At 34.8% G+C, this 22568-nt stretch overlaps 3 protein-coding genes and 4 non-coding genes across 16 annotated transcripts; all 7 read right to left on the bottom strand.

Moving 5' to 3' along the window:
• Positions 1-143: 143 nt before the first annotated feature.
• Positions 144-7839, bottom strand: LOC126661430 (jacalin-related lectin 3-like). 8 transcript variants are annotated; one of them, XM_050355286.2, is made up of 9 exons: positions 4836-5097; positions 3124-3250; positions 2695-2791; positions 2405-2617; positions 1829-2290; positions 1528-1755; positions 1059-1427; positions 751-969; positions 144-678 (listed from the first exon to the last, which is right to left on the bottom strand). In XM_050355286.2, the coding sequence occupies exons 3-9, from the start codon at positions 2695-2697 to the stop codon at positions 391-393; spliced, it is 1782 nt and encodes a 593-aa protein (XP_050211243.1). In that variant the 5' UTR covers positions 2698-2791; positions 3124-3250; positions 4836-5097; the 3' UTR covers positions 144-390. The 8 variants fall into 8 exon arrangements, 3 of the variants coding, with proteins under 3 accessions (XP_050211243.1, XP_050211245.1, XP_050211244.1); XM_050355288.2 differs by lacking the exons at positions 2695-2791; positions 3124-3250; positions 4836-5097 and adding an exon at positions 5918-7795; XM_050355287.2 differs by lacking the exons at positions 3124-3250; positions 4836-5097 and having other exon boundaries at positions 2695-2860.
• LOC126662387 (small nucleolar RNA snoR97) lies at positions 3726-3826 on the bottom strand. Its single transcript, XR_007635764.1, has one exon. It is a non-coding gene; the product is annotated as a small nucleolar RNA snoR97 (small nucleolar RNA).
• LOC126662380 (small nucleolar RNA Z278) lies at positions 3906-4022 on the bottom strand. Its single transcript, XR_007635757.1, has one exon. It is a non-coding gene; the product is annotated as a small nucleolar RNA Z278 (small nucleolar RNA).
• Positions 4107-4195, bottom strand: LOC126662443 (small nucleolar RNA Z223). The gene has a single exon (XR_007635815.1). It is a non-coding gene; the product is annotated as a small nucleolar RNA Z223 (small nucleolar RNA).
• On the bottom strand, positions 4429-4581 carry LOC126662391 (small nucleolar RNA snoR134). The gene has a single exon (XR_007635768.1). It is a non-coding gene; the product is annotated as a small nucleolar RNA snoR134 (small nucleolar RNA).
• A 191-nt stretch (positions 7840-8030) lies between the features above and the next one.
• LOC126661436 (phosphoinositide phospholipase C 2-like) lies at positions 8031-12388 on the bottom strand. The gene is made up of 9 exons (XM_050355294.2): positions 11963-12388; positions 10891-11087; positions 10574-10709; positions 10252-10500; positions 9946-10175; positions 9592-9709; positions 9173-9325; positions 8944-9030; positions 8031-8520 (listed from the first exon to the last, which is right to left on the bottom strand). The coding sequence occupies exons 1-9, from the start codon at positions 12281-12283 to the stop codon at positions 8227-8229; spliced, it is 1785 nt and encodes a 594-aa protein (XP_050211251.1). The 5' UTR covers positions 12284-12388; the 3' UTR covers positions 8031-8226.
• Positions 12389-15941: 3553 nt separating this feature from the next.
• LOC126661434 (phosphoinositide phospholipase C 2-like) lies at positions 15942-21818 on the bottom strand. Of its 3 annotated transcripts, XM_050355291.2 has the most exons (10): positions 21353-21818; positions 20129-20325; positions 19645-19780; positions 19334-19570; positions 19027-19253; positions 18613-18730; positions 18209-18361; positions 17213-17326; positions 17034-17120; positions 15942-16515 (listed from the first exon to the last, which is right to left on the bottom strand). In XM_050355291.2, the coding sequence occupies exons 1-10, from the start codon at positions 21671-21673 to the stop codon at positions 16222-16224; spliced, it is 1884 nt and encodes a 627-aa protein (XP_050211248.1). In that variant the 5' UTR covers positions 21674-21818; the 3' UTR covers positions 15942-16221. The 3 variants fall into 3 exon arrangements, 2 of the variants coding, with proteins under 2 accessions (XP_050211248.1, XP_055960008.1); XR_007635661.2 differs by lacking the exons at positions 15942-16515; positions 17034-17120 and adding an exon at positions 17686-17799 and having other exon boundaries at positions 17227-17326; XM_056104033.1 differs by lacking the exons at positions 15942-16515; positions 17034-17120; positions 17213-17326 and adding an exon at positions 17865-18092.
• Positions 21819-22568: the final 750 nt, after the last annotated feature.

Genomic DNA, 22568 nt, shown 5'->3' with positions numbered 1-22568 from the left:
TTAATTACAAAAAACTTCATAATTACAATATATAATTAATGTAATATAATCGATAATCACTACAGAGACTATACTGCGAATTCGTAAAACAGCACACTAGCTTACAACATCAAATACATTCAAGAAGCTTCACAAATAAACCATTAACAGTCAAACAAAATTCCATAAGAAGTTCAAGATACATAGTTTTTTTAGTTACGATATAGTTTTTTTAGTTACGACTTTTCATCGAACTTTTTAAGTGGCGTAAATTTATTAAGACTTTTCATTGAAGTTGAAGCAACAAAAATCCATGATGAACTAGACTAGGATGAAGCTGTATCCAATAGTTTAAGATACATTGAGCCTACATTTATTAGTACTGAAAACTCGAAAATATAAATATTTCGATCAATTGAACATCTTGAAGAGAGATGACCTTGGGGTTCGATTATTTCCAAGCCAGTGCTGCATGTGGACACCAATGGCATCCAAGTAAGCTCCAGACCTTCCATGGAGACCAACAATTTTGCCCTCTGTATTTGCAGAAGTGAAAAATGTACCAACCTCGTCACCAAACGGACCATATTGGCCTCGACTCGTGTAAAATGTGAGCGACTTCACCACAGTTGACTTCTCATCAGCTCCATAGTAACCTGATATACGTATCAGCACTTCATGCGGGTACTCCAATTTCACCTGCAATATATAATTTAGAGATGAGGCAAATAAAATCACAATTCACTCTCTCTTCCACTAACATTTCCTTACCCTGTTTGTGGCAGTTCCCCCGGTACCTCCGTGCCTTACGGACCACACAGATTGTCCGTTCCGATCATACTCAATCTGCACTGAACAAATAGCCTCAGCTCTAGTCACAAATATCTGCTTTATCCCAGAAAATACTCCATCATCCCATGGTTTTCCTCCATTCCCACCCCAAGGACCCGGACCAAATGGCGCTGGCTCTTTGACTACAGCACAAGCTACCTGAAAAAAGTTAGCATATGTGGATTAGAGGTAATTAATTCAATCCACTGAGGGTCTTATGCCTATAAGAATCAGATCTTATGTATCACCTCTTCGATTGGTCCTCGTTTCGCTATTACTAGCTTATTAGACCAAGGAGAATTATCAATCTCAGTAACATCAGCTTCTGCTTTAACAATTGCATCACTGATATAATGCCTAGAAGATTTAACATTTCCTTCCATCACACTAACACCGATAGCATCTAGGAATAAACCCTCCTTCCCATAGAACCCGACAATCTTGCCTTCATTCGGTTTGGACGAAAAAGAAGGCCCTTGTTCTTCTCCAAAAGGTCCATGCTTCCCCTTGTTGGTGTAGAACGTAAGCGACTTGATGATCATAGGTCCCATGTACATGAAGGGACCATAAGTTCCTGATATATGCGTGAGTATTTCAGATGGATAATCGAACATTATCTGCGGAAAGAAGGAAAAAGTTTTAGTGAAAACATTCACAATTTGATAGTAAGAGCTAGAACTAGTTAAGCATATTAATTCATACGGATATTGCATTCACCTTATCAGTCTTAAATCCTCCAGTCCCTCCATGTTTACTTCCCCACACAGCTTGACCGTTGCGATCATATTGAACTCGGACAGATACAATTCCAACATTACGTGACAAATAGATTTGTCTGATCCCTGTGTTGATCCCGTCATCAAAAGCAGAGCCACCGCTACCACCCCAGGGTCCATATGTTATCAGGCCTTCAGGTTTTGAATCCATGCTTCTAACCTTAGGAGTCTGAATTGAGGTTTTTATTCAGAAACAGCACACTGGAAAGATATAATTCACCATAGATTTTAAGATATCTCACCTTGTCATTGGCATCTTCACCGCTAGAATCAGAAGAAATTTGTTTCGGGGGTGGTTTGTGTTGTAGAGGGCTGCTATATTTCTCCTTCTGCTTCACAGCAACAACTATGTCATAATTATTGCCTGCAGTTCCTTGTATCACAGAGTAGCCAATATTTTCAGTCCCAGCATAGACAGAACTCTTTGGTAGGACCAAAGCTTTGGAACTCTTTTTTTGTTGGACAGGCTTCAAATAAATACCGATCGAATCAAGAAACCAGCCACTCTTGCCATGAAATCCAACAATTTTACCCCCAGTCACAGGGAAAGAAAAATATGTTCCTTGTTCAACACCAAATGGTCCATATGTTCTTTTATTGCTTTGAAAAGTAAGCGAAAGAATAAAAACCGATCCCCATTGATTTAAGCTACCGTAGTGACCATTTACGGAAACAAGATATTCTTCAGGGTAATCAAGCTTCACCTGCAATCAGAATTTATAACAGGAGAAATAGCATCAGAAATTTAGTTAATAGTTATTTGGTACTAAGTTATAATCAAGACACTTGCACTAAATTCTTAAGCATGTCTAACTTACCTTGTCTGTTCTGATACCTCCACTTCCCCCATGCTTTTCTGACCATATCGAGGTCCCCTTCTTATCGTACTCAAACTGGATTGAGTCAATGCCCGATCCATGAGCTATCACCAATTGTCTTACTGTAGAGTGTACTCCATCATCCCATCGATGGCCATCTTGACCACCCCATGGTCCTAGTGCAATAGGTTTCTTCTCACCAGCCTCAAAGCTCTGGAGTAGCATCGCAATTGATTAGTCAAGTATACTTCTTACAAAAATTACGTATCTCTAGATATAGGAGTTCTTACCATTTTCGCGGTGACACCAGAAACAGACCAAGAAGGTGAAGATAGAATAACACAAGAAATGGTTCTAGTGTTTTATGGAGCAGCAGTGAAGATGAGACTGGAATTTATGAACAAAAAAAGATGATTTGGTGATTAAAATAAAACAAAGTACGAAATAGTTGTAATGCATTTGTAGAAGAAGCAAATTCCCTAGTCCACTAAGGTGTAAAATAATTGAAGACATGAGAATCAGATCCTGAGATTATTCATTTTTGATAAGAAAAAGGAAGCACTACCATTCTGAGGTGGAAAAAGTCATATGCATTTTTGCCCGTCACTTTTGGGTTCTATCACGATGTCACTGTTAGTATAATGGAGATGCTAACAGCTCAGCCATTATTATGTTCCTTACAAAAATTGATATTCAATATCTTGGTAATATGATAATACCTGGGAATAACGGAGTGACAATCGTACAGTCACATCATGACGATGCAGCCAAATGCGCAAGGTTCGATTTATTTATTCCCGAGCCACCCACACGAGCTATTCTGAAGAGCCTTTTAACTGCAGGCATCTGCTTGTAACACAACACTTTGGTTAACAGTATGCTAGTGGATACAAATAGAATCTTTCCTGCAGAATTTAAATGATATTGTTCCTTTTTGCACCTTGATAAAATATCCGATATAAAAGTCTTTGCGAATGAAATATATCTAGAAAATTGCAAAAAGATAAAAACGAGTAAAACAATAAAGAAACTGAACTTTATTCTCTCATTTACATTTTACGTCAGTTGATTACACACAAGACTGTTTTATACACAAATAAAAGCATTTACAATGCCCTTTTATTCAGTCTGTCCTAATTTTCAGATCATTTGTTGTCTAATCAAAAATAAAACAAATAATTTTTGAGGGAATGCGCTTCCAAAAATCCAAAACACCTGCAATCGAATTCAACCATAATTAAACGTAAAACTTAAAATAAAAACGTAAACAGAATATATCAAACAAACAAGGGTCCCAAAACAAGTCAAAGACTTAGTTTAGATATATAGTGATGCTTTTTAACTCCTAGCTCCTGTGTATGAAAGATGAAGCTGATAACACAAAGTTTCCAAGTTTTTCAGACCCTGTCCCCATCACAAAGGTACACGACAAGAGTATTGTTACACTCGATCTGGTACAAAGACATGAAAGGCAACCAATCAAAGCAATCAGCAATACTTAGACTCAAATAATCCAATAATTCCACAAAAAATGCAGTGATCCTAAGTAGGTTCTCCCTATAAGCAGGAACTTGGTACCAAATTCTATACCTCAAAACATGGATATCTCATCACCACCATAGTTAGCCATTTCAGCAAAAACATAGCACAAATTATCTCATAATCAATCAAATTAAATGAACGAAAACATAAGAATGCTAGGATAAGGCTCAGAGAATTAACAGCTCTATCAATCAAGAATTTTCTGAAGCAGAACTGGCTAAAGCTGTATATAGATCTTCACTGCCAACTTAACAACTAGGTAGCACGGACACGGGACACTTTGACACTGTGAAACGGCATTATTTTATGGTTTTCCATGTAAAATGGAATTCCCTGTCCGAAATGTAAGTGTCTGATACGTTTCTAAAATGGGACATGTTGATTAAACTAGGTTAACAAAGATACACATATCAATACAAAAAATTCAGCGAGGCATTTCCGCAAATGACTTAAGCAGATATAAAACATGACCTAAAATAACAATATTAAGCAGTTGGTTTTGACACAGATGAGCCACGTAGGGAAAGGTACAGAGGCTAAACTACAACACTATACAGCACAGTTCTAGCACGATTTTTGGGGCTTCCACAATCAATCAGAATTAACTTCAGAGACGCCCGGGACACTCTGTGCAGAGAATTACTTTATCAAAGAACCAATCTTTCACATTTGATTGACTAATTGATGGAACATTAAATTATTCTTGATAGTGATTGTATAGTATGTGGGAGATAATTGAAAAATATATACTCACTATATATCCACTGATTAGTTGATAGTGATCTGATAGGGAGAATACATATATAAGTAAGCTCATGTGTCTTGTCCACACATAAACACTTGCAATATAATACAATAAAAGGAACCTTATAGCAATTTGAATTTATACCTGTCCAGTATATCTGTTGATGGATGCACGCTCTTTGAGAAGAGCTTGTTCTGCGGAGCCATCACCATCTACCAAGTCTAACCTTGTCGTTTCAAACTCCCTAAAATCCTCAAGAAGTGAAGCATGTTATTGCTTGGCACTCAGGATGGAATTAAAGGACCAAAAGCGTGCTGCAACTTTAAGCAGCAGCCAGATCTATGTCAGCCTGAACAGTATCCAGAGCACTCAAAGAAAATTGCACTGGAACTGGTATTGCGATAGTAGAGCTTAACTGTTCATTAATCACTTTACCAATAATCACGGCATGAACAACGGCCAGATTTAAAATGGTGCAAGCAATTTGAGTCGCTTAAGATAATTTCACGCCCATATTTCATGGAGATATATTTAGCCATCCTATGGCAATCTCCGCACATTTTCATATTTTTCACTACTCTTATACTTTGAGGTGAAGACGGTGCACAAATAAAGGCAAAAGCAAATGCAAGCTTTTCACTATGTACACCAATGATTTCTTCCTTCTCCTCTTCCTCAATGCTATACCCATGCTGTAGATCACATGCCTTCATTTCTTCTAATATGCCTTGAACCCAAGAAACTAAAATGTTGGTGTTAGATTTCGACAGATCACCAGCAGGAAAAGAATACACACTGTTTTTTACTTCAATCCAGCTTTGCCCAATAACTTTTGGTAGTTTGTTATCTTTCTCAAGTCCTTTTACTTCTAAAGCATCTTCAGACCTTCCACATAGAGTGTATGCCTGTGAAACCAGGTGGCGGATCACAGGATTTTCTGGCTCCAAGTTGAGTAAATTTTCCCCTGCATGGATTGCTATACCAAAATTGCCATGAATCAAGCAGGCATTCAGTAAGGCAGACCACACAGAGAAGTCGGGCTCTATTGGCATTCTCTCAATAAATTCCATTGCTTCTTTCAGTTTAGCAGAACGGCCATATAAATGTACCATAGATGAGTAATGTTCTAAACATGGTTTAATTTGATAGTCTTCCATCATGCTAGAGAAAGTTTTCTCCCCCTTAACAACTGCTCCAGCAAGACCGTATGCAAGGATAATACTAACAAAAGTACTTTTGTTGGGCTTAAGTCCTAGTTTTGTCATCTGATCGACAAGTTTAAGTGCAGCATCTGAACAACCAAATAAAACATAACCAGCTATCAATGAGTTCCAGGTGATGAAATTTTTGGCCAACGTTCTATCAAATATAGTTCTTGAATATCCTATGTTCCCTGACTTGGCATAAATGTCTATCAGTGAATTCGTAATGGGGAGTACAGACTCCAAATTTCTACGTATCACACAACAATGGATTTCTTTTACCATTTTCAGAGCAACTAAATTCGCGCAAGCAGGTAAAACACTCAGAATAGTCACAGAATTGGGACTAATACCAAAAGACTGCATTTGTCGAAATATGCTAAGTGCCTTGTCTTTCTGTCCAATTTGCAGATAACCAGAAATAAGAGAGTTCCATGTGGCAGTATCACGCCTGATTTTCCCATCCTCTTCCATCCTTCGAAAAAGATCCATGGCTCGATCGTCATCACCATGGTGTATATATCCCCATATCATATTATTCCATGTGATGGCGTTAGGTTGTGTTTCAGATTTTTGCATTTTCATGAAGAGCAAATGAGCTTTACCGCAATATCCAGCTTGACAAAAGCCCCCAATCATGGAATTCCAACTATAAACATCTTTCTCCGGCATCATATCAAAAACCTTACAAGCATTTTCCAGATCCCCACACTTTGAGTACATGTCAATGAGTGAATTACAAACTAGCACGTCTTCCACAAAACCCATCTTAACTGCAAGTGCATGTAGTTCCAACCCTTCATTGTACACTTTCAAAGAAGCACATGCTGATATTGCACTACTAATCGTGACTCCATTCGGCTCAACCCCAGCCAAAATCATATCATTGAACAAATACACCGCCTTATTCGTCATATCATTTTGTGCCAACCCTGAAATCATAGAAGTCCAAGTGAAAACATCAGGTTTCACCCCAAGAATTTCCATCTTCTTCATCAATCCCATCGCAACTTCACAACACCCTACCTGATTATAACCCGATATCAGTATATTCCACGTCACTAAACAAGGTTCAATCCCCTCCTCACACATTGCATCAAATAATGTTCGAGCTTCCTCAATGTATCCGTTTTGGCAATACCCGGATATCATAGCATTCCAACTCACAATCTCCCTCCTCTCTATCCTATCAAAACACTTCCTAGCCAAATTCAACTCCCCACACTTGGCGTAAATCGCCAAAATCGAGTTACTAACAAAAGGATAACCGTCCACTCCACATTTAACCGCCAAACAATGCACCATCTCCCCGGCCTCAACATCTCGAAAATTCCCACAAGCTTGCAATATCTTAGGCAACAAGAAAGCATCAGGCAAGCAATTCTCCTCCATCATCAAACCAAACAACTCGACAACTTCCTTCCACCTATGATCTCTACAAAACCCACCAATCATAGCGGACCATGTGTACAAATTTCGCTCAGGCATTTCATCGAACACCTTACGTGCATCCCTTAAACTCCCGCATTTACAGTACATACTCACTAGCTTGGTCTGAAGAAACGGATTGACATTGGTTTCCTCGACTAAGTGAAGATGGGCATGGAGCTTCCGGCCGAGCGTAAGCGAATTGAGTTGGATACAAGATTGGAGCAAGTTTATGAAGGTTTTAGATGATATTTTAGAATTACTTTGTTCAAGAGCGGTTACTGCCTCGTTTAACCGGCCGGTTTTGCAGAGGTGGTTTAAATGTGAGTCGGTGGGTTTGGATTTGATTGGTTTGGGTGGTGGGATAATGTCTGGTTTGTTGTTGAGGATTGAAGATAGGGGTGGTTTGGTCATTATAATTAACTTCTCCATTGTCTAACAGAAGTGTTGTCTGGTTTTTCTGGAGAGTTTGTTGTAAGAAAACTAAGTTTTAGATAGATAAGGCTTCTTTGCCAGCGTCACTTGTCATTTTTATTTTCAGCGTCGTAATTCACATTTTAATCTCTTCTGTTCGAAAATCGTTAACAATTTGGCCTTTTATTTATGTCAATCCTTTCATTCATTTTTAGCGTTAGTCAACGGAGTCAAATGACTTGTGGGTACATTAGTTTTCAAATATAAGGGTCGAAATCGTTGACGGAAATAAAAGTGAACGAAAACAGAGCTTCATAATTACAATGTATAATTGATAATCACTTTTACAACAGAGACTATACTGTGAATTCCCAAAACAAGCAGGCCAGACATTATTATGTTACACAGCAAAATGTGAATTAAAAAAACAGCACACTAGCTTACAACATCAAATACTTTCAAGAAGCTTCATAAATAAACCATTAACAGTCTCAAACAAAATCGAATTTAACGAGGAGCTTTACGTTGTTATATTTAACTCCTTTACGGTCATGGAGTGGGATTGCTCGGATTCCCCGTCGTAATTCCGACACGGGAAGGCATGTTTGCCCTCCGAAATCATCCTTTTCAGACATATCGTACTCATGTACCTCGACTCGAAGTAACGCCAATTCTGGAACAGTTAATGGGAACTCGAATTCTTCGTTCCACACAGGTATCCAATTGTCCTCCAGTGTTTTAGTCTTCTTCATTACAGTATCTGCAGGGACTCCGGCAATTCCTACCTGCAAAGAAACATTATATCCGAATGGTTATCGATTATTTCCATAAGTTGGATGAAGGAAGTATCCAATCAAGTGAGCGGAAGAGGAAAACATGCTACAGATGAGTACAGAATAAACTGCCTAGCTGGAATATAAGAATAACGACCCCCTGATATAACAAGTAGGAGGGCGTTCATTTTTCAAAGTGAACCGAACTGAATATTTGACTTTTCGAAACCGAATCAAACGGTTCAGTTGGTTTTTTTGTTCGGTTTGTACTAAGACTTAACTGAATATTTTTACGTCCAAAAACAAACCATAAAACCAAAAAGAGAATTATAATAATCACTATGAACTGAACTGAACCGAAGCAACAAACTAACGTCTCGATTGTTCATAATAGCTCAGAAACTATTAATAATGGAAAGAAAACATTCAACTTACTCTTGCATAAAAATCCGGAGGGGAATATGCATCAAAATGAGTACGATGGAAGTCGTAGTACCATCCTTCACCCATGTATACTTTAATCTTCGGAAAAACAAGAAGATTAATGTTATTCTTCAATACAATAGAAAAATGAACAATAGAAAATGATAAGAGTAAATGAGCAGAAGGCCTCAAATATCAATTCAAGTACAAGAATCAGCCACTGCGGCTATAAAGCAATCACCTTTAATGTTATCTTCACAGGCAACTTAGCTCTAGGATCAAATACCTCACCATGTGGCCCAGCTTTCAATAAAAGATCTGGTTTCTTCACATAACCACAACCACCATTAGCTCTGAACATACCTTGCATCAACCAAAGTGATCTTCCATATCCCTGTCAAGAACAATTTGTCTTCACTATTCAGCTGATGCTAAGTAGACAATTAAAAAGGAAAAGAATGCGCACAAAATACTCTGCGCAACAAGTGTCAATAACAACAACAAATTATACAACTTTCATTACTCTCTTCTGACTTATTCCAAGGCTGAAACACAGTAGTCAAAAACATTACATGATTTATCATTTACCTACGGAACTTTTAGCTTAAGACACGCCTTTAGCTTTAGGTTAATCTAGAGATGAAATTAAGCATACCATACCTGCATGTTAAAAGCAACCATTTGAGCTCCATGCATCCAGCCAATCAGTGGGTTGTAGTTGGACGAGTTTACACGAATACCCTTTGGGTATACTCTGAGTATATTTCGCTGGGTAAATCTAAACAGAAAGAAACCAATCAGAATGCTTCAAATTGATTCTGTAATCAATCCAATTACAGACATCTCATGGGATTGCATAAAACATAACAGTTTAAGCCAGCCAAGAAGTTCAAACTCCACCAATAAAACCCCTTTCAACCATGAAACTATAACAAAAAAATAGCATTGATCACATTTAGAAATCTTGGAAAGATAAAGGCATCTTGAAACAAATCTTATAGAAACTGTCCGCACCTGACAATTTGTGTTGCATGAGTTTCTGCAGTCTTTTCAAGCTGTGGTTCACTTAAGCTAAGACGTCTTACTTTATTAGGGTCCACTTTCAGACACTCTTCTATTCCACCTTTAGGTTTGCCAGCATGAATAGCTATCAAATGCTTATATTCCGGTGCTATATGTTGTTGTGACTTATTGTCTCCATCGGGAGCATCTTCCTCATCGCTTTTATCTTCATCCAATTCATTCTGCAAGAAAAATGACAGTCAGGAAGCAGAATACGAATATTTAGATTGCTATAACTAAATCATCATGTCCGTGCACCTTTTCATCGCTTTTGAATTTGCCTTTAAGGTTGGGAATTTCTTTCCCCCAAGCTTCTTCATCGGATCCGCCCTTCCCACTCTGTGAATCACCACCCTCCCTCTCCTTTATTTGTTTGGCTTCAAGGTATTCTTTTGGAGGTTTGGTAGATATCATAATTCGTTTCTTCAAGGATTCTGGAGAAGGAAATTCCTTTAAGCTTTCTGATCCAGGAGTAAACAGGATGTCTCCAAATGTTTGAGTGATCATCTAGATGAATCGAAGAAAAACAATCACGAGACTATAAGAGCTTCAAATCCCTATGAAATAGAGATTAACTCACCTCAGCCACTTTTGCCTGAAGATCTGGAGTAAGATGATCTTCAAGAGTTATAACAACCGGATAATCTGATGCAGTAAAGGCATGCTCCTTGATGGATCTCAAACATTTAATTAGTTCTACAGGAGTTGTAAGTGTCCTATATCAAGAAAATAGAAAAACTAGTTTAAGGACAATGTATGCATGATTAAAATTCTTTTCAAGTTCACGAAAGTTCTAGTTTCCTATAATACAGAAATAATTTGTCAAATCAATGTACAAGTTTTTCGTCATTTCTACATTGAACTTTCTATGTACCAATTTGAACAACAGTTTCATACCCGCCATGCAGAACATCCACATTGTCTTTTGTGGAGTTGGGCCATATATCCAATTCAATTACTCTCACACCTTTGTGCAGTGCTTGTATGATGGGAACGTCGCTGCAGTCGCTGCTGAGTTGATTCCCAGTTAAATATGAATTATGTCCAGTATATATGAAATAATGGGACAGTGGGCAAGTCATATCATGTTGGACCTGAAATCCAAAAAAACCACACCCGAATAATCAAACAAATAAGGAACACAGAATCATGTAAGAAAACAAAAACTGCCACCATATTGACTGATAAATCCAACTGTTAAATAACGAAACATGTCTAAAAGACATAAAAACTTGCATTTTTAAAATAATCCTCATGAAGTAATGAATATTATTTTTAACTTAATCATTCATATCCGATCACCATATCGGTTTGAGCCAGCAGCACCACATCAGCCTCATAGCTCACTCTACTAAGTTTCAATGCTGCAGCATTCTTATGATTAGAGCTCAAGATCTATGATTAAACTAGAACAAATCATACCAGCTGATGAAACACTTGCTGGTTGAGTAATTAGTATTCGAATATACAAATTTGTACAAAAGAACAATCAATGCAGTTGAATACCACTCATTAAACTAAAAAAAGAAACAATCAAAAATCTATAACTTCAAGTTGCTAAAATTCTTGCACAATACTACACATTACACAATCTTAAGTTCTTGAATTTCATTCCTATTTCAGCAAAACAGATAAATAAAGAAAACAAACAAAAACAACCCTAAACCCCAAAATTTAAAAAAGAAAAAAAACATCATTCAATCAATGTGCCCTGTTTCATAAACATTTCGGATACTTGACTTTTCGGACAGAAACTTCATTGTTTATATAGAAAACCTTAAAATAACCCCGTTTTCCCATGTCTGTATCAAAGTGTCCCGTTTCCGTGTGTCTATATCTAAGTATCCCGTTTTCCGTGTCCGTGTCCGTGCTACTAAAAAACTCTATCTAACCCAAAAGCAATTAACAAACACAAACCCAATTCACAAAAACCATCAAAGACTCAATCTTTACAACAAAAAGAACTTACCCCACGTTTAAAATCAATGGGAGGATTAATATCACCAAACAAATACTTAAAAAAAGCCTCAAGATGAAGCCCTTTGCGGTGAAAAATATTCAAAATTTTAAGCTCATGAAGACTATTCAAAACAGCTTGAGCATCATCAACGGTAGCATTATCTTGTTTTTGAATCTCAACAAGAAATCTCTGAAGATTTTCAACGGACATAATGCCATGATTATCAGAGTATTGATTGAACAAAGATTTAATCTCTTCTGGTGCCTCTGCCACTGCTAATTTGAACCTTCTTCTGAAGCAGAAGCAGACACTGTAGGTTTGCTTTGACATTTTAGAGAGAGAGTGGGAAATGAGCTGATTTTAGAGAGAGAAGTTAGGGTATTGTGTGGAGGATTTGGTTTGGTTGTTTTATTGATGAAGATGAAAAGATGATGACGGAAACAAGAAGATGGAAGATTTTAATTTTCGGTTGGGGAAGTTAATTTGGAAAAAGGGTCAATTCGGCCCTTTAATTTATGTCTCGGAAGCAAATAAATTAATTTTAATTTTTTTAGTCAATTAAATCCTAAAATTTGTGTTTTCGGATTAAATAAGTCATACTTTTGAAGTATACAAATTAGGGGTTACTAAATTTTAGTTAAGAGAATTTGGGATCTAACGGAATAAAAAAAGAAAAATTACAGAAATATAAAAAAAGAGTAAAAAGTTCGAAAATACATAGTTTTAAAAAGTTTTTATTTAGTATCCAAAACAATTAAAAATACATAAAAAGTAGGAATGTGAAAAAACAAACAGAGACTAAAAAACCAAATTGAACCGACAAATTCAGTTTGGTTTAAGATTGTAAAGAAATTTTGGTTGGTCGGTTCAGTTCGGTTTTGAGCATAAGAAAATTTCAGTCAGTTTTCCATGTAAATTGAACTGAAAATCCGACCGAACTAACCAGTTTGGTTTGGTCGGTTTGGAAAAAAATATTTTTTGCTAAAATTTTGGTTTTCAAAACAACAAAAATTTGGTTCGGTTCGATTCAAACTAATTGCACACCCATACTAAAAAGTTTTCGCTTTTATATATACCATACAAAAAATGTATCAATAATAGATTTTTTAGGTATTAAATATATACGAAAACATATTTTTATCGTAAAAAATAAGTACGTAAAATGTGAAAAAATTAATTTTTAGATAAAATGGAAACTGTTTTGACTTAAGATTTATTTATGATAATTAAGTGATCTTTTAGGACAATTTTGTAAATAACTCAATAAAAAGTCCAAAATAAATTATTTAATATTGAGATATAAATATTGGGATTAACTGATTGAAAATTGTCAAATGTGACTTATTTAAATCTATAGGTAAAAATTTGAGGGTCGGGTTGTCCTTTTTGCTAAATTTAAATTTGTAAGAAGACAAAAAAGAAAGAAATGAGGTGGACCGTGTAGAAGTCGTGTGGGACCAGCTTCTGCTTTGTGAATTATTGGGTGGGGACAGACAAAAGGACACCTAGGCGTGAGTTATTGGAAATTAATTTTAGATAAGATCTATGACTATTAGTTTGTGTAATTAATGCAAATCTCTACATTTGTTTATTTTTGGACTATTTATTATAAAAAGTTAAATAATTGTTTGCTTAAGTGATAGAAATAGGATTAGAATTCTTTTACGATTCAAATGAACTTGACATAGTCAAGTTCACGATATATACCGTTTATTATAAAATAAATTATGTAAATTAATTTAATTAAAATTATATTTTTTTTATCTACAGCGTCCATTTAATAATGAACAATATGAATTTAATAAATATGATTATTCAAGTTCATTTAAACTTGAGAGAATTCTAATCCGATTTTAATTTATTATCATAAATAGCAAAAATTGAATATTAAATGTTATACTTACATGAAAATTATATTTTATAATTTTCTAAAAAATAAAATTCTGTCAAAATAAATTATTGTTTATTGATAATTGAGAAGGGTGAGCGCTTATGGAAGAAATCGAAATCACAACCTAAGAGTTTGTTGTCAAGCGCTTATATCATTTGAGTTATAGCTCATCGATTCAAGCCAATTATTTAAATATATATTTTATTTAAAATATGAAAATCAGCTATATTTGAGACTGAGGGGGTCATATTATTAATTAAAGACACATATTTGACTAATTATTTTCAATTACATGCAAGATAAGACAATATCTATATAATATTACATATTACATCAAAGATCATCACATATATAGTAACATTAGAATATGAAGAATACGTCCAAAGTCAATTAATTTTGTGGTGAATTTTTTGACTCTTTTTTTTATATATAAAAACATGCATATGATTGGATGTGATACACGTGGCTCATTTTTAAAATGTTTTATTTTCGTATTACGTTTGAAATTTCACAAAAATGTTGTTTCATGTTGAAGTTGGAATGATTTGGAGCTTTCTTTTTCATTTATTGGTTTTCTATTAAAAAATTAAAGTGAATACCAAAATATGAAGCATAGTATATGCGTAACTTAAATTAATAATATTCATGATTTCCTTGACTTTAAACTTCCTTGTTTATTTATTAAAGTTTATTCCATTGAACTTTAATGAAGACAAATGAATAATTATATCTTAAATTTATTTATCTATTTATAAATAATTGCATGAATACTAAGGCTTTTCTCTTTTATAAATAATTTTTTGGGTTTATATACGTTTTTTTATTATTTATACTAATATGAATTTTTATTTTCTTTACAATATTATTAATACATTATTCATCGTTAAATCCATCAACGAGAACGATATATGACCGTAGAATTCAAACTCCATAGTTTTTAATGGCAATATATAGTCAAATTTGAAGAAAACAATTGCTCCAAATGTCGGAATGTTCAAATGGTCAGAACTTTTTCATTGTCGATCACAATATCGTTGCAATACTGTATATTGATGGAAGGAGAGAGGGGCATAGAATGGCCATATCCCCCTTCAACTTTTTAAAAATGTCAAGATTAGTATCAAATATTTTTATATTTCACGATTTAGCCCTCTTTATTTTTAAAAATTGTCTCTTTCATGTAACGCATATTGCGATTTGCCTTTTTTAATATCGAAATTCTCGCTCCGTCACTGCTCCACCATTTGATTATTATTTTTCTTTACCATAGTAGGAGTATAATTTATGAATGTAGGTCCATATATAAATTATTTTACAACTTTAGGTGACAGCAATACTATTTGATGCATCATTTGATCCAGCATAATTGCAGCTTCTCGGCTGGCATCCACCTTCTGATTCAATAAATGAGTTTTTTCTTAATAATGTTCAATGGAAATGAGAGAGCACTAATATACAGTAATTGTAATTATCCTAGTAATTAATTAACATTGATCAATGTAATTATATTTGTGTACAAAACTTAGGTGGCAGTCATGAGTTCAGATTATCATATGGACACCAAATTCATATTTTGTTGGTGACTTTAATCAATAAAATGTTAAAAACTCATAAGTTAAAAAAAATGATTTTTTCAATATTAATTGATTATATTTAAATGAAGAAATGAATTTCTATTTTATTACAAAAGGTCCTTTAAAATAACTTTTTAGTATTAGTTTCTACAATGAATGATAAAATCGACTTTATTGATACAAATTAAGTAAATTTAACCGTTCAACTTATTTTTAGTCTAAATTAATTTAAATATAATTGATATTACAAAAAATACATGGTTAAATTATTGATAATTAATTAATTTTAAATATTTTTATGTACTGAATTATTAAAAAATATTATAAATTGTTAATAAATTTTTATATTTCTTATTTATATTTGATCTAATTAAGACTAGAAAGGATGACTAAAATGTACTTTATAGAGATTAATTTAGTCCTTCAACTGATTTTACGACATGAGCCATTAAAATCGACATGAGCCATTAAAATTTGTCTAACAGGTTCAATAATTCACAATCGTAACAACAGCCGAACCAAATAAATCGCGAATAATGACGCCAAAAAGCTCTCATTTATAGCTAAACCTTACAATGCCTCTTTACATAAAATTTATGGCAATCACCTAATCTGGAGCAAAACCTGTCAATGCTGCAAGGACAAAGACTAGTGTATTACTGCATGTAGTATTTACTCTACAAACACTACAAGAAAGAAAAAGTCTATCCTGACGCCTTTTGTCGACACATTTTAAAAGCGTCTCTAAATAAATAATTCATGTCTGCGACACGTTGAATAAATCCTTCCGAATGAATGTTGTTTTATAAAAACTCGAATTTCATTAGAAGCCTTGCATTGTTGAGCTTCTTTCCTTTTTTATCATGAAGAGGAACTGATCGGATCCCTGGTCTTAGTTCCGATACAGGCAAACATGTTTGACCGCCAAAGTCATCCTTTTCGGACATGTCGTATTCTCGTACTTCAATCCTAAGCAAAGCTAGCTCAGGAACTGTTAAGGGGAACTCAAACTCTTCGTTCCAAGCAGGAGCCCAGCTGTCTTCGATTATTTTGGTTTTTCTCTTGGCAGAATCAGCCGGTACCCCAACAATGTACACCTGAAATGGATTCAATATTACCATGGATAATTGAATGAGTGATGAGCTAAACATGTTTCAAGAACAACAAACCATATTGAACTGGGTCATTAATAGGTCCCAAGATCCTAATCTAATCACATAACTTATATCTCATCTACAATGTGTCTTTATGTTGTTCAGAAATTTATCGACCCTTATGTTTTGGCGTTTCGTTTCCATTTCCGATCGATTCTTGTAAAAAGGGTGGTTTATCCTATTTTGTTTCAAGAGTTTTACATTTCAGCGTTTCCATTTCCCTTTTCGTACATTACGCAACATAGTATATTGCACTGATACAAAAATACTGAAATGAGAAACGACAAAACAATATAATATAAAGATCAGAGTTTTGGAAGAGTTTATGATGTATTAAATGAAACGCCGAAACATAGTACTTGACATGTTTTGATGCAATGCAACTGCATGTTCCTGTCGGATGTGCAACTAAGCTGCAAGACTTTCCTAATAAATTAACATAATACTTGAATCAGTCTAACCTTAGTATAAAAATCTGGTGGTGAGTAAGCATCAAAGTGAGTGTGGCTAAAGTCCAATCGCCATCCATCACCTAAATATACTTTCACCTGTTAATAGGCAGAGACGCTATATAAGAATCCAGAGGACGCGTATTAGACAAATAAAAAGGAATTTCAAGCTGATGAAGTTATGGACTAACCTTCAATGTCTTGAACAATTCCCGGTCATTCTGCATGAGAAGATCAGGTTTCTTCCATATCCCTCCATTAGCCCTAATTTTCCCATGCATCAACCAAAGGGATTTACCATATCCCTGTTCAACGAAAAACTCCAACATTAGCAAAAGACTTCTAATGGTCGAGGTGTCGTGCTAAATAATGTGTTAGATAATGTTGCTTAGATCTTCAGAACAAGACCATTGCTAGAAGATAAAGGCCTACAAGGCCTACATTACGCAGAAACCAAAAAATGTTGAAACCGAAAAATGCTGAAATGGAAAACGGAACAATACTTTTTATAAGCAAAGATTATAAATATAAAGTTCCCGAGTTTCAGAAATAGTTTCGGAAATGGAAACGAAATGCCGAAACGTAATGTATGATATAGATGAAGGCCATGCAAGAATAATGTATTGTAATTTGTACAGCACTGGGCTTCATGCAAAAAACCTACATATTGAATGCAATCATTTGAGCTCCATGCATCCACCCATTAGGAGGCTTGTGATTGGAGGAGGTTATCCGTGTTCCTTTAGGATAAACTCTCAAGATATTCTTCTGCGTAAATCTGAACAACATAGTAGAATACATTGGTATCAGAGTTATTTGCCATTTTATGCTCAAGGGTAGCAATAAGAACTTCTTTCATACTATGTTGCACGGAAACGTGTCAAGTCCTACATTGTGGCATTTCGTTTCTATTTTTGGAAACACTTCAGAAACTCGATAACTTTATATTTATTCACTTATAAGAAAATATAGTTTTGCAGTTACCCGTTTCAGTATTTTCTGCTCCAAAGTTTCCGTTTCCGTGCAACATATAGCTTTCAGGTATAGCACCAACAATAAGCATTGATGTTACTATTTAATAAAAAAAAGATTATGAACAATAGAACATGATAAGGTAAATGAGCAGAAGGCCTAACATATCAACTCCTATACAAAAGAATCTGCCAGTGTGGCTATAAAGCAATTACCTTTAATTTTGTCTTCACAGGCAACTTAGCTCTAGGATCAAATACATCACCATATGGGCCAGCTTTAATTAGAAAATCCGGTTTCTTTACATAACCACAGCCCCCGTTAGCTCTGAACATACCTTGCATCAACCAAAGTGATCTTCCATATCCCTGTCAAGAACAATTTTGTCTTCACTATTCAGCAGAGGCTAAGCAATCAGTTAAAAAGGAGAAAAACTGCGCACAAAATGTTCTCCGCAGCAAGTGTCAATAACAACAACATTTAATAATCCTTTCAATTAGCCAAAAATATTACCTGATTTACTATTTATTCAAGGAACTGTTAGCTTAAGACACACCTTTAGCTTTAGGTTCTTTGGTTTAAGAAAAATAAAATGAATCTTAATCTAAGCACACCAGACCTGCATGTTAAAAGCAACCATTTGCGCTCCATGCATCCAGCCAATCAGTGGGTTGTAGTTGGAGGAGTTAACACGAAGACCCTTTGGGAATATCCTGAGCATGTTTCGCTGGGTAAACCTAAATAGAAAGAAAATAATCAGAATGCTTCAAATTGATTCTGTAACCAATCCAGCTACAGGCACCTGATGGCATTGCATAAAAGATAACAGTTTAAGCCGACCAACCAATCAGTTCCAACCTCTCCGATAAACCCCTTTTAGACTATGAACACTAGACCAAAAAAATACCATAGATCACATGGTGACCACTAACTTCGTCAGCTATGTATTTTCTTTAATGTCATAGATAAACATTTAAAAGAACTTGGAAACGTAAAAGCTTTTTGAAATAAATTTTGTAGATAATGTCCACACCTGACAATTTGTGTTGCATGAGTTTCTGCAGCCTTTTCAAGCTGTTGTTCACTTAAGCTAAGACGTTTCACTTTATCAGGGTCCACTTTCAGACACTCTTCTATTCCACCTTTAAGTTTTCCCGCATGAATAGCTATTAAATGTTTATATTCCGGTGCTATATTTTGTTGTGACTTGTCTCCATCAGGAGCATCTTCTTCATCAGTATTGTCTTCATCCAATTCATTCTGCAAGAAGAATCAAAGTAAAGGAAGCAGACTACAAATAAAAATCCAGTTTGCTATAACTAACCATCATCTTCGTGCACCTTGTTATCAATTTGAGATTTTCCTTTAAGGTTGAGAATTTCTTTCCCACGAGCTTCTGCATCAGATCCAACCTTCCCACCCTTTAAATCACCCTCCTTCTCTCTGCATAAAAGATATTCTTTTGGGCGTTTGGTAGATATTATAATTCGTTTCTTCAAGGATTCGGGAGAAGGAAATTCCTTTAAGCTTTCTGAGCCAGGAACAAACAGGAGGTCTCCAAATGTTTGAATGATCATCTAGATATGAATTAAAGAAAATAATCACTAGATGATAAGAGCTTCAAATCCTTATGAAATAGCAATTAATTCACCTCAGCTACTTTAGCCTGAAGATCTTGAGTAAGGTGGTCTTCTAGAGTTATAATGACTGGATAATCTGATGCGCTAAAGGCATGCTCCTTGATGGATCTCAAACATGTAATAAGTTCGACAGGAGTTGTAAGCGTCCTATATCAAGAAAACAGAAAAACTAGTTTAAGGACAATGTATGCATGATTCACTTTTCTTTTCAAGTTGATCATAGTTCTAGTTTCACATAATACAGCATTTGCACCGGAAAATTTCAATCAAACAACAACTATAGCAGGCCATTAAAATTTAATATTGTAACGATCCTCGCTCTATTTAACCAATAAAATTTGGAAATGCTGTTTGATCTTTGCCTATTGAGGTATAGATAGTGGAAAGAAATGTAAAGACAATGGTCATGATTTGATCACCCGGCTAGGATCAAACATGAAACTTTAACAGAAAATTGTCAAACCCTATGTACTAATTTGCACAACATTATCATACCTGCCGTGCAGAACATGCACATTGTCTTTGGTGGAGTTGGGCCATATGTCTAATTCAATTACTCTCACACCTTTCTGCAATGCTTTTATGATGGGAACATCGCTACAGTCGCTGCTAAGTTGATTCCCAGTCAAATATGAATTATGGCCAGTAAATATGTAATAATGTGACATTGGGCAAGTCATATCATGATGAACCTGTAACCAAAAATCCGCATCCAAATAAATGAACAAACAAGGAATGCAGAATCAATAAAAGCATTCTTATAATTTGAGCTCGAGATCTCTGGTTAAACTAGAACAAGCCTGTCCTAATATTTGAATATACAGGTCTAAGTAGCATGGACTCTTCATTCCATCAACATTTCCCGTTTTGGAAACATGTAGGAGTGTGAGAAACTTGATGTTTTCAACATGAATCATCATTTTTAACATACAAAACCTTGACTTAACACGTTTTCACAGTACCCGTGTCTACGTGTACCGCTTTGCAGTGTCCGTGCTACATATAGGTTGTACAAATTGTTAAAATCTATAACTTCAAATTGTTAAAGTTCTTGCCCATACTACACAATCTTGAGTTCATTAAATTTCATTCCTAATGCAGAAAATATATCTAGTAATCTCTCTCATTATTTAAGAGGCCAAATGTCTTAAAAATACACCACCTTTTACATTTTCTTTCAATTATAGTCTAACCTTCTAAAATCGCCAATCTTACCCAAATTGCCACCTTTGTCTTTCAATTATATTAAAAAAGGAAAATTTGGACTCTTTTCCACTTGAAAAAAAGTTCAAATAAGTCCTTCATATTTCACATATACTCCAAATAGACCCTTAATGTTATGAATAGTACTAAAAAGCCTTCTTCCACGCACATTTTTTTGGCTTTAGCTAAATTTCAATTCATCGATTAAAACACCACCTTTTTTTTTAAAGCATATCTTAACCTTCTAAATACATCAATTTTATCCAAATTCCAGCCTTTAACTTTCAATTCTACCCTAAAGGACAAAATTAAACTCTTTTCCACTCGGAGAAAGTTCAAATAAGTCCTTCATATTTAACATATACTCTAAGCAGACCCTTAATCTTATAAACGTTACTTAAAAGCCTTCTTCCCAGCGCATTTTTTCGCTTAGCTAAATTTTAAAGACAGAAACCCAATTCACAAAAACCATTAAAGACTGAAACTTTATTAACAGAACCGTAAAAAAAAACTCACCCCACGTTGAACATCAAGCGGAGGATTAATTTCACCAAACAAATACTTAAAAAACGCCTCAAGCCGGAGCCCTTTCCGGTGAAAAATATTCAAATGTTTAAGTTCATTAAGATAATTAAACACAGCCTGAGCATCATCAACGGTAGCATTCTCTTGTCTTTGAATCTCAACAAGAAATCTCTGAAGATTTTCAACGGACATAACGCCGTGATTATTAGAGTACTGATTGAACAAAGATTTAATCTCCTCCGGCGGCTCTGCCACCGCCAGTTTGAACTTGCGGCGGAAGCAGAAGCAGACGCTGTAGGATTGTTTGGACATGGGGAATTGATGGGTGTGATGGGATTGTAGAGAGAGAGTGGGAAATGGGGTGCATTGTAGAGAGAGAAAGTAGTGAGAGAATTGTGGAGAAGGTGAAGAAGGTATTGATTTTCGGTTGGGGAAGCTAAATTTGTAGGAGAAAATAGTCTACAGGTTGTAAGAAATAGATATGGTTAATAAATTATTTTAGTCCTTGGATTTAGACTTAACCCATTCAAAGTTCCTCTACTTCCAATATTTTTTAATTGATCCTCTTTAAAGTTTATAACGCATTAGGTTCTAATGGGTGCTTTATGGACGGAAATTGTGAGCATGTAATTTAGTCGTTGTTAAATGGTTAATAATTTCCACGTCAAAAATAATTGAAAGTTCATATACTTTTAAATTTCATGTGGTCCATTTTATCAACGTATCTATTTAGGTGGATATATAAATTCGGCCCAACACACATTTTACGGTACGTTCCTTTTTCATTAAAAGAAGACTTAAAATAAATTAAATATAAAGATTAGATAAATTTAAATTTTTAAAAAATGGATAAATAAAATTGTATAAGTACATGACGTATAAATGAGTTTGGCGTTAAATTATAAATCTAGTCAAATCAAAGTTAATATATTTTGACTATTTAGCATATATTCTCTTTAAATAAATACAATCACATCAACTTGTGTGTTTCTATATTGCATAAAAATAACAATAAAAAAGTTAATCATAATCGTATTAAAGTTAGTATGAAATGTTAAATATAAAGGTTTTTATGATGAAAAATTATTACACGCAACCGTTGCGCCATGTCATTCGTGCAACAAACCAATGATGCGTTAATCATGTAGAAAAATTCATAATAAAAAAATTAAATAATAAATAAAAGATTCGCTATCGCAAATTTCCA

This window comes from Mercurialis annua, linkage group LG8 (genome assembly GCF_937616625.2).
Source record: "Mercurialis annua linkage group LG8, ddMerAnnu1.2, whole genome shotgun sequence".
Taxonomy (NCBI): domain Eukaryota; kingdom Viridiplantae; phylum Streptophyta; class Magnoliopsida; order Malpighiales; family Euphorbiaceae; genus Mercurialis; species Mercurialis annua.
Note: the sequence above shows the minus strand (reverse complement) of the source record. Positions and strands in the feature narration are given on the sequence as shown.

Excerpts from the sequence above, each read along its gene's own strand:
- LOC126661430 (XM_050355288.2), bottom strand. The coding sequence starts at position 7,753 with ATGGAGAAGTTAATTATAATGACCAAACCACCCCTATCTTCAATCCTC. Across the intron at positions 2,291-2,404 it reads GAGGTATCAGAACAGACAAG|GTGAAGCTTGATTACCCTGA; the intron begins GTAAGTTAGACA and ends TTCTGATTGCAG. Across the intron at positions 1,756-1,828 it reads GTGAAGATGCCAATGACAAG|ACTCCTAAGGTTAGAAGCAT; the intron begins GTGAGATATCTT and ends ACCTCAATTCAG.
- LOC126661436 (XM_050355294.2), bottom strand. The coding sequence starts at position 12,283 with ATGTCAAAGCAAACCTACAGTGTCTGCTTCTGCTTCAGAAGAAGGTTC. Across the intron at positions 11,088-11,962 it reads CCATTGATTTTAAACGTGGG|GTCCAACATGATATGACTTG; the intron begins GTAAGTTCTTTT and ends TTTGGATTTCAG. Across the intron at positions 10,176-10,251 it reads AATTCAAAAGCGATGAAAAG|AATGAATTGGATGAAGATAA; the intron begins GTGCACGGACAT and ends TTTTTCTTGCAG.
- LOC126661434 (XM_050355291.2), bottom strand. The coding sequence starts at position 21,673 with ATGTCCAAACAATCCTACAGCGTCTGCTTCTGCTTCCGCCGCAAGTTC. Across the intron at positions 19,781-20,128 it reads GTGCATGTTCTGCACGGCAG|GACGCTTACAACTCCTGTCG; the intron begins GTATGATAATGT and ends TTCTTGATATAG. Across the intron at positions 19,571-19,644 it reads TTCAGGCTAAAGTAGCTGAG|ATGATCATTCAAACATTTGG; the intron begins GTGAATTAATTG and ends ATTCATATCTAG.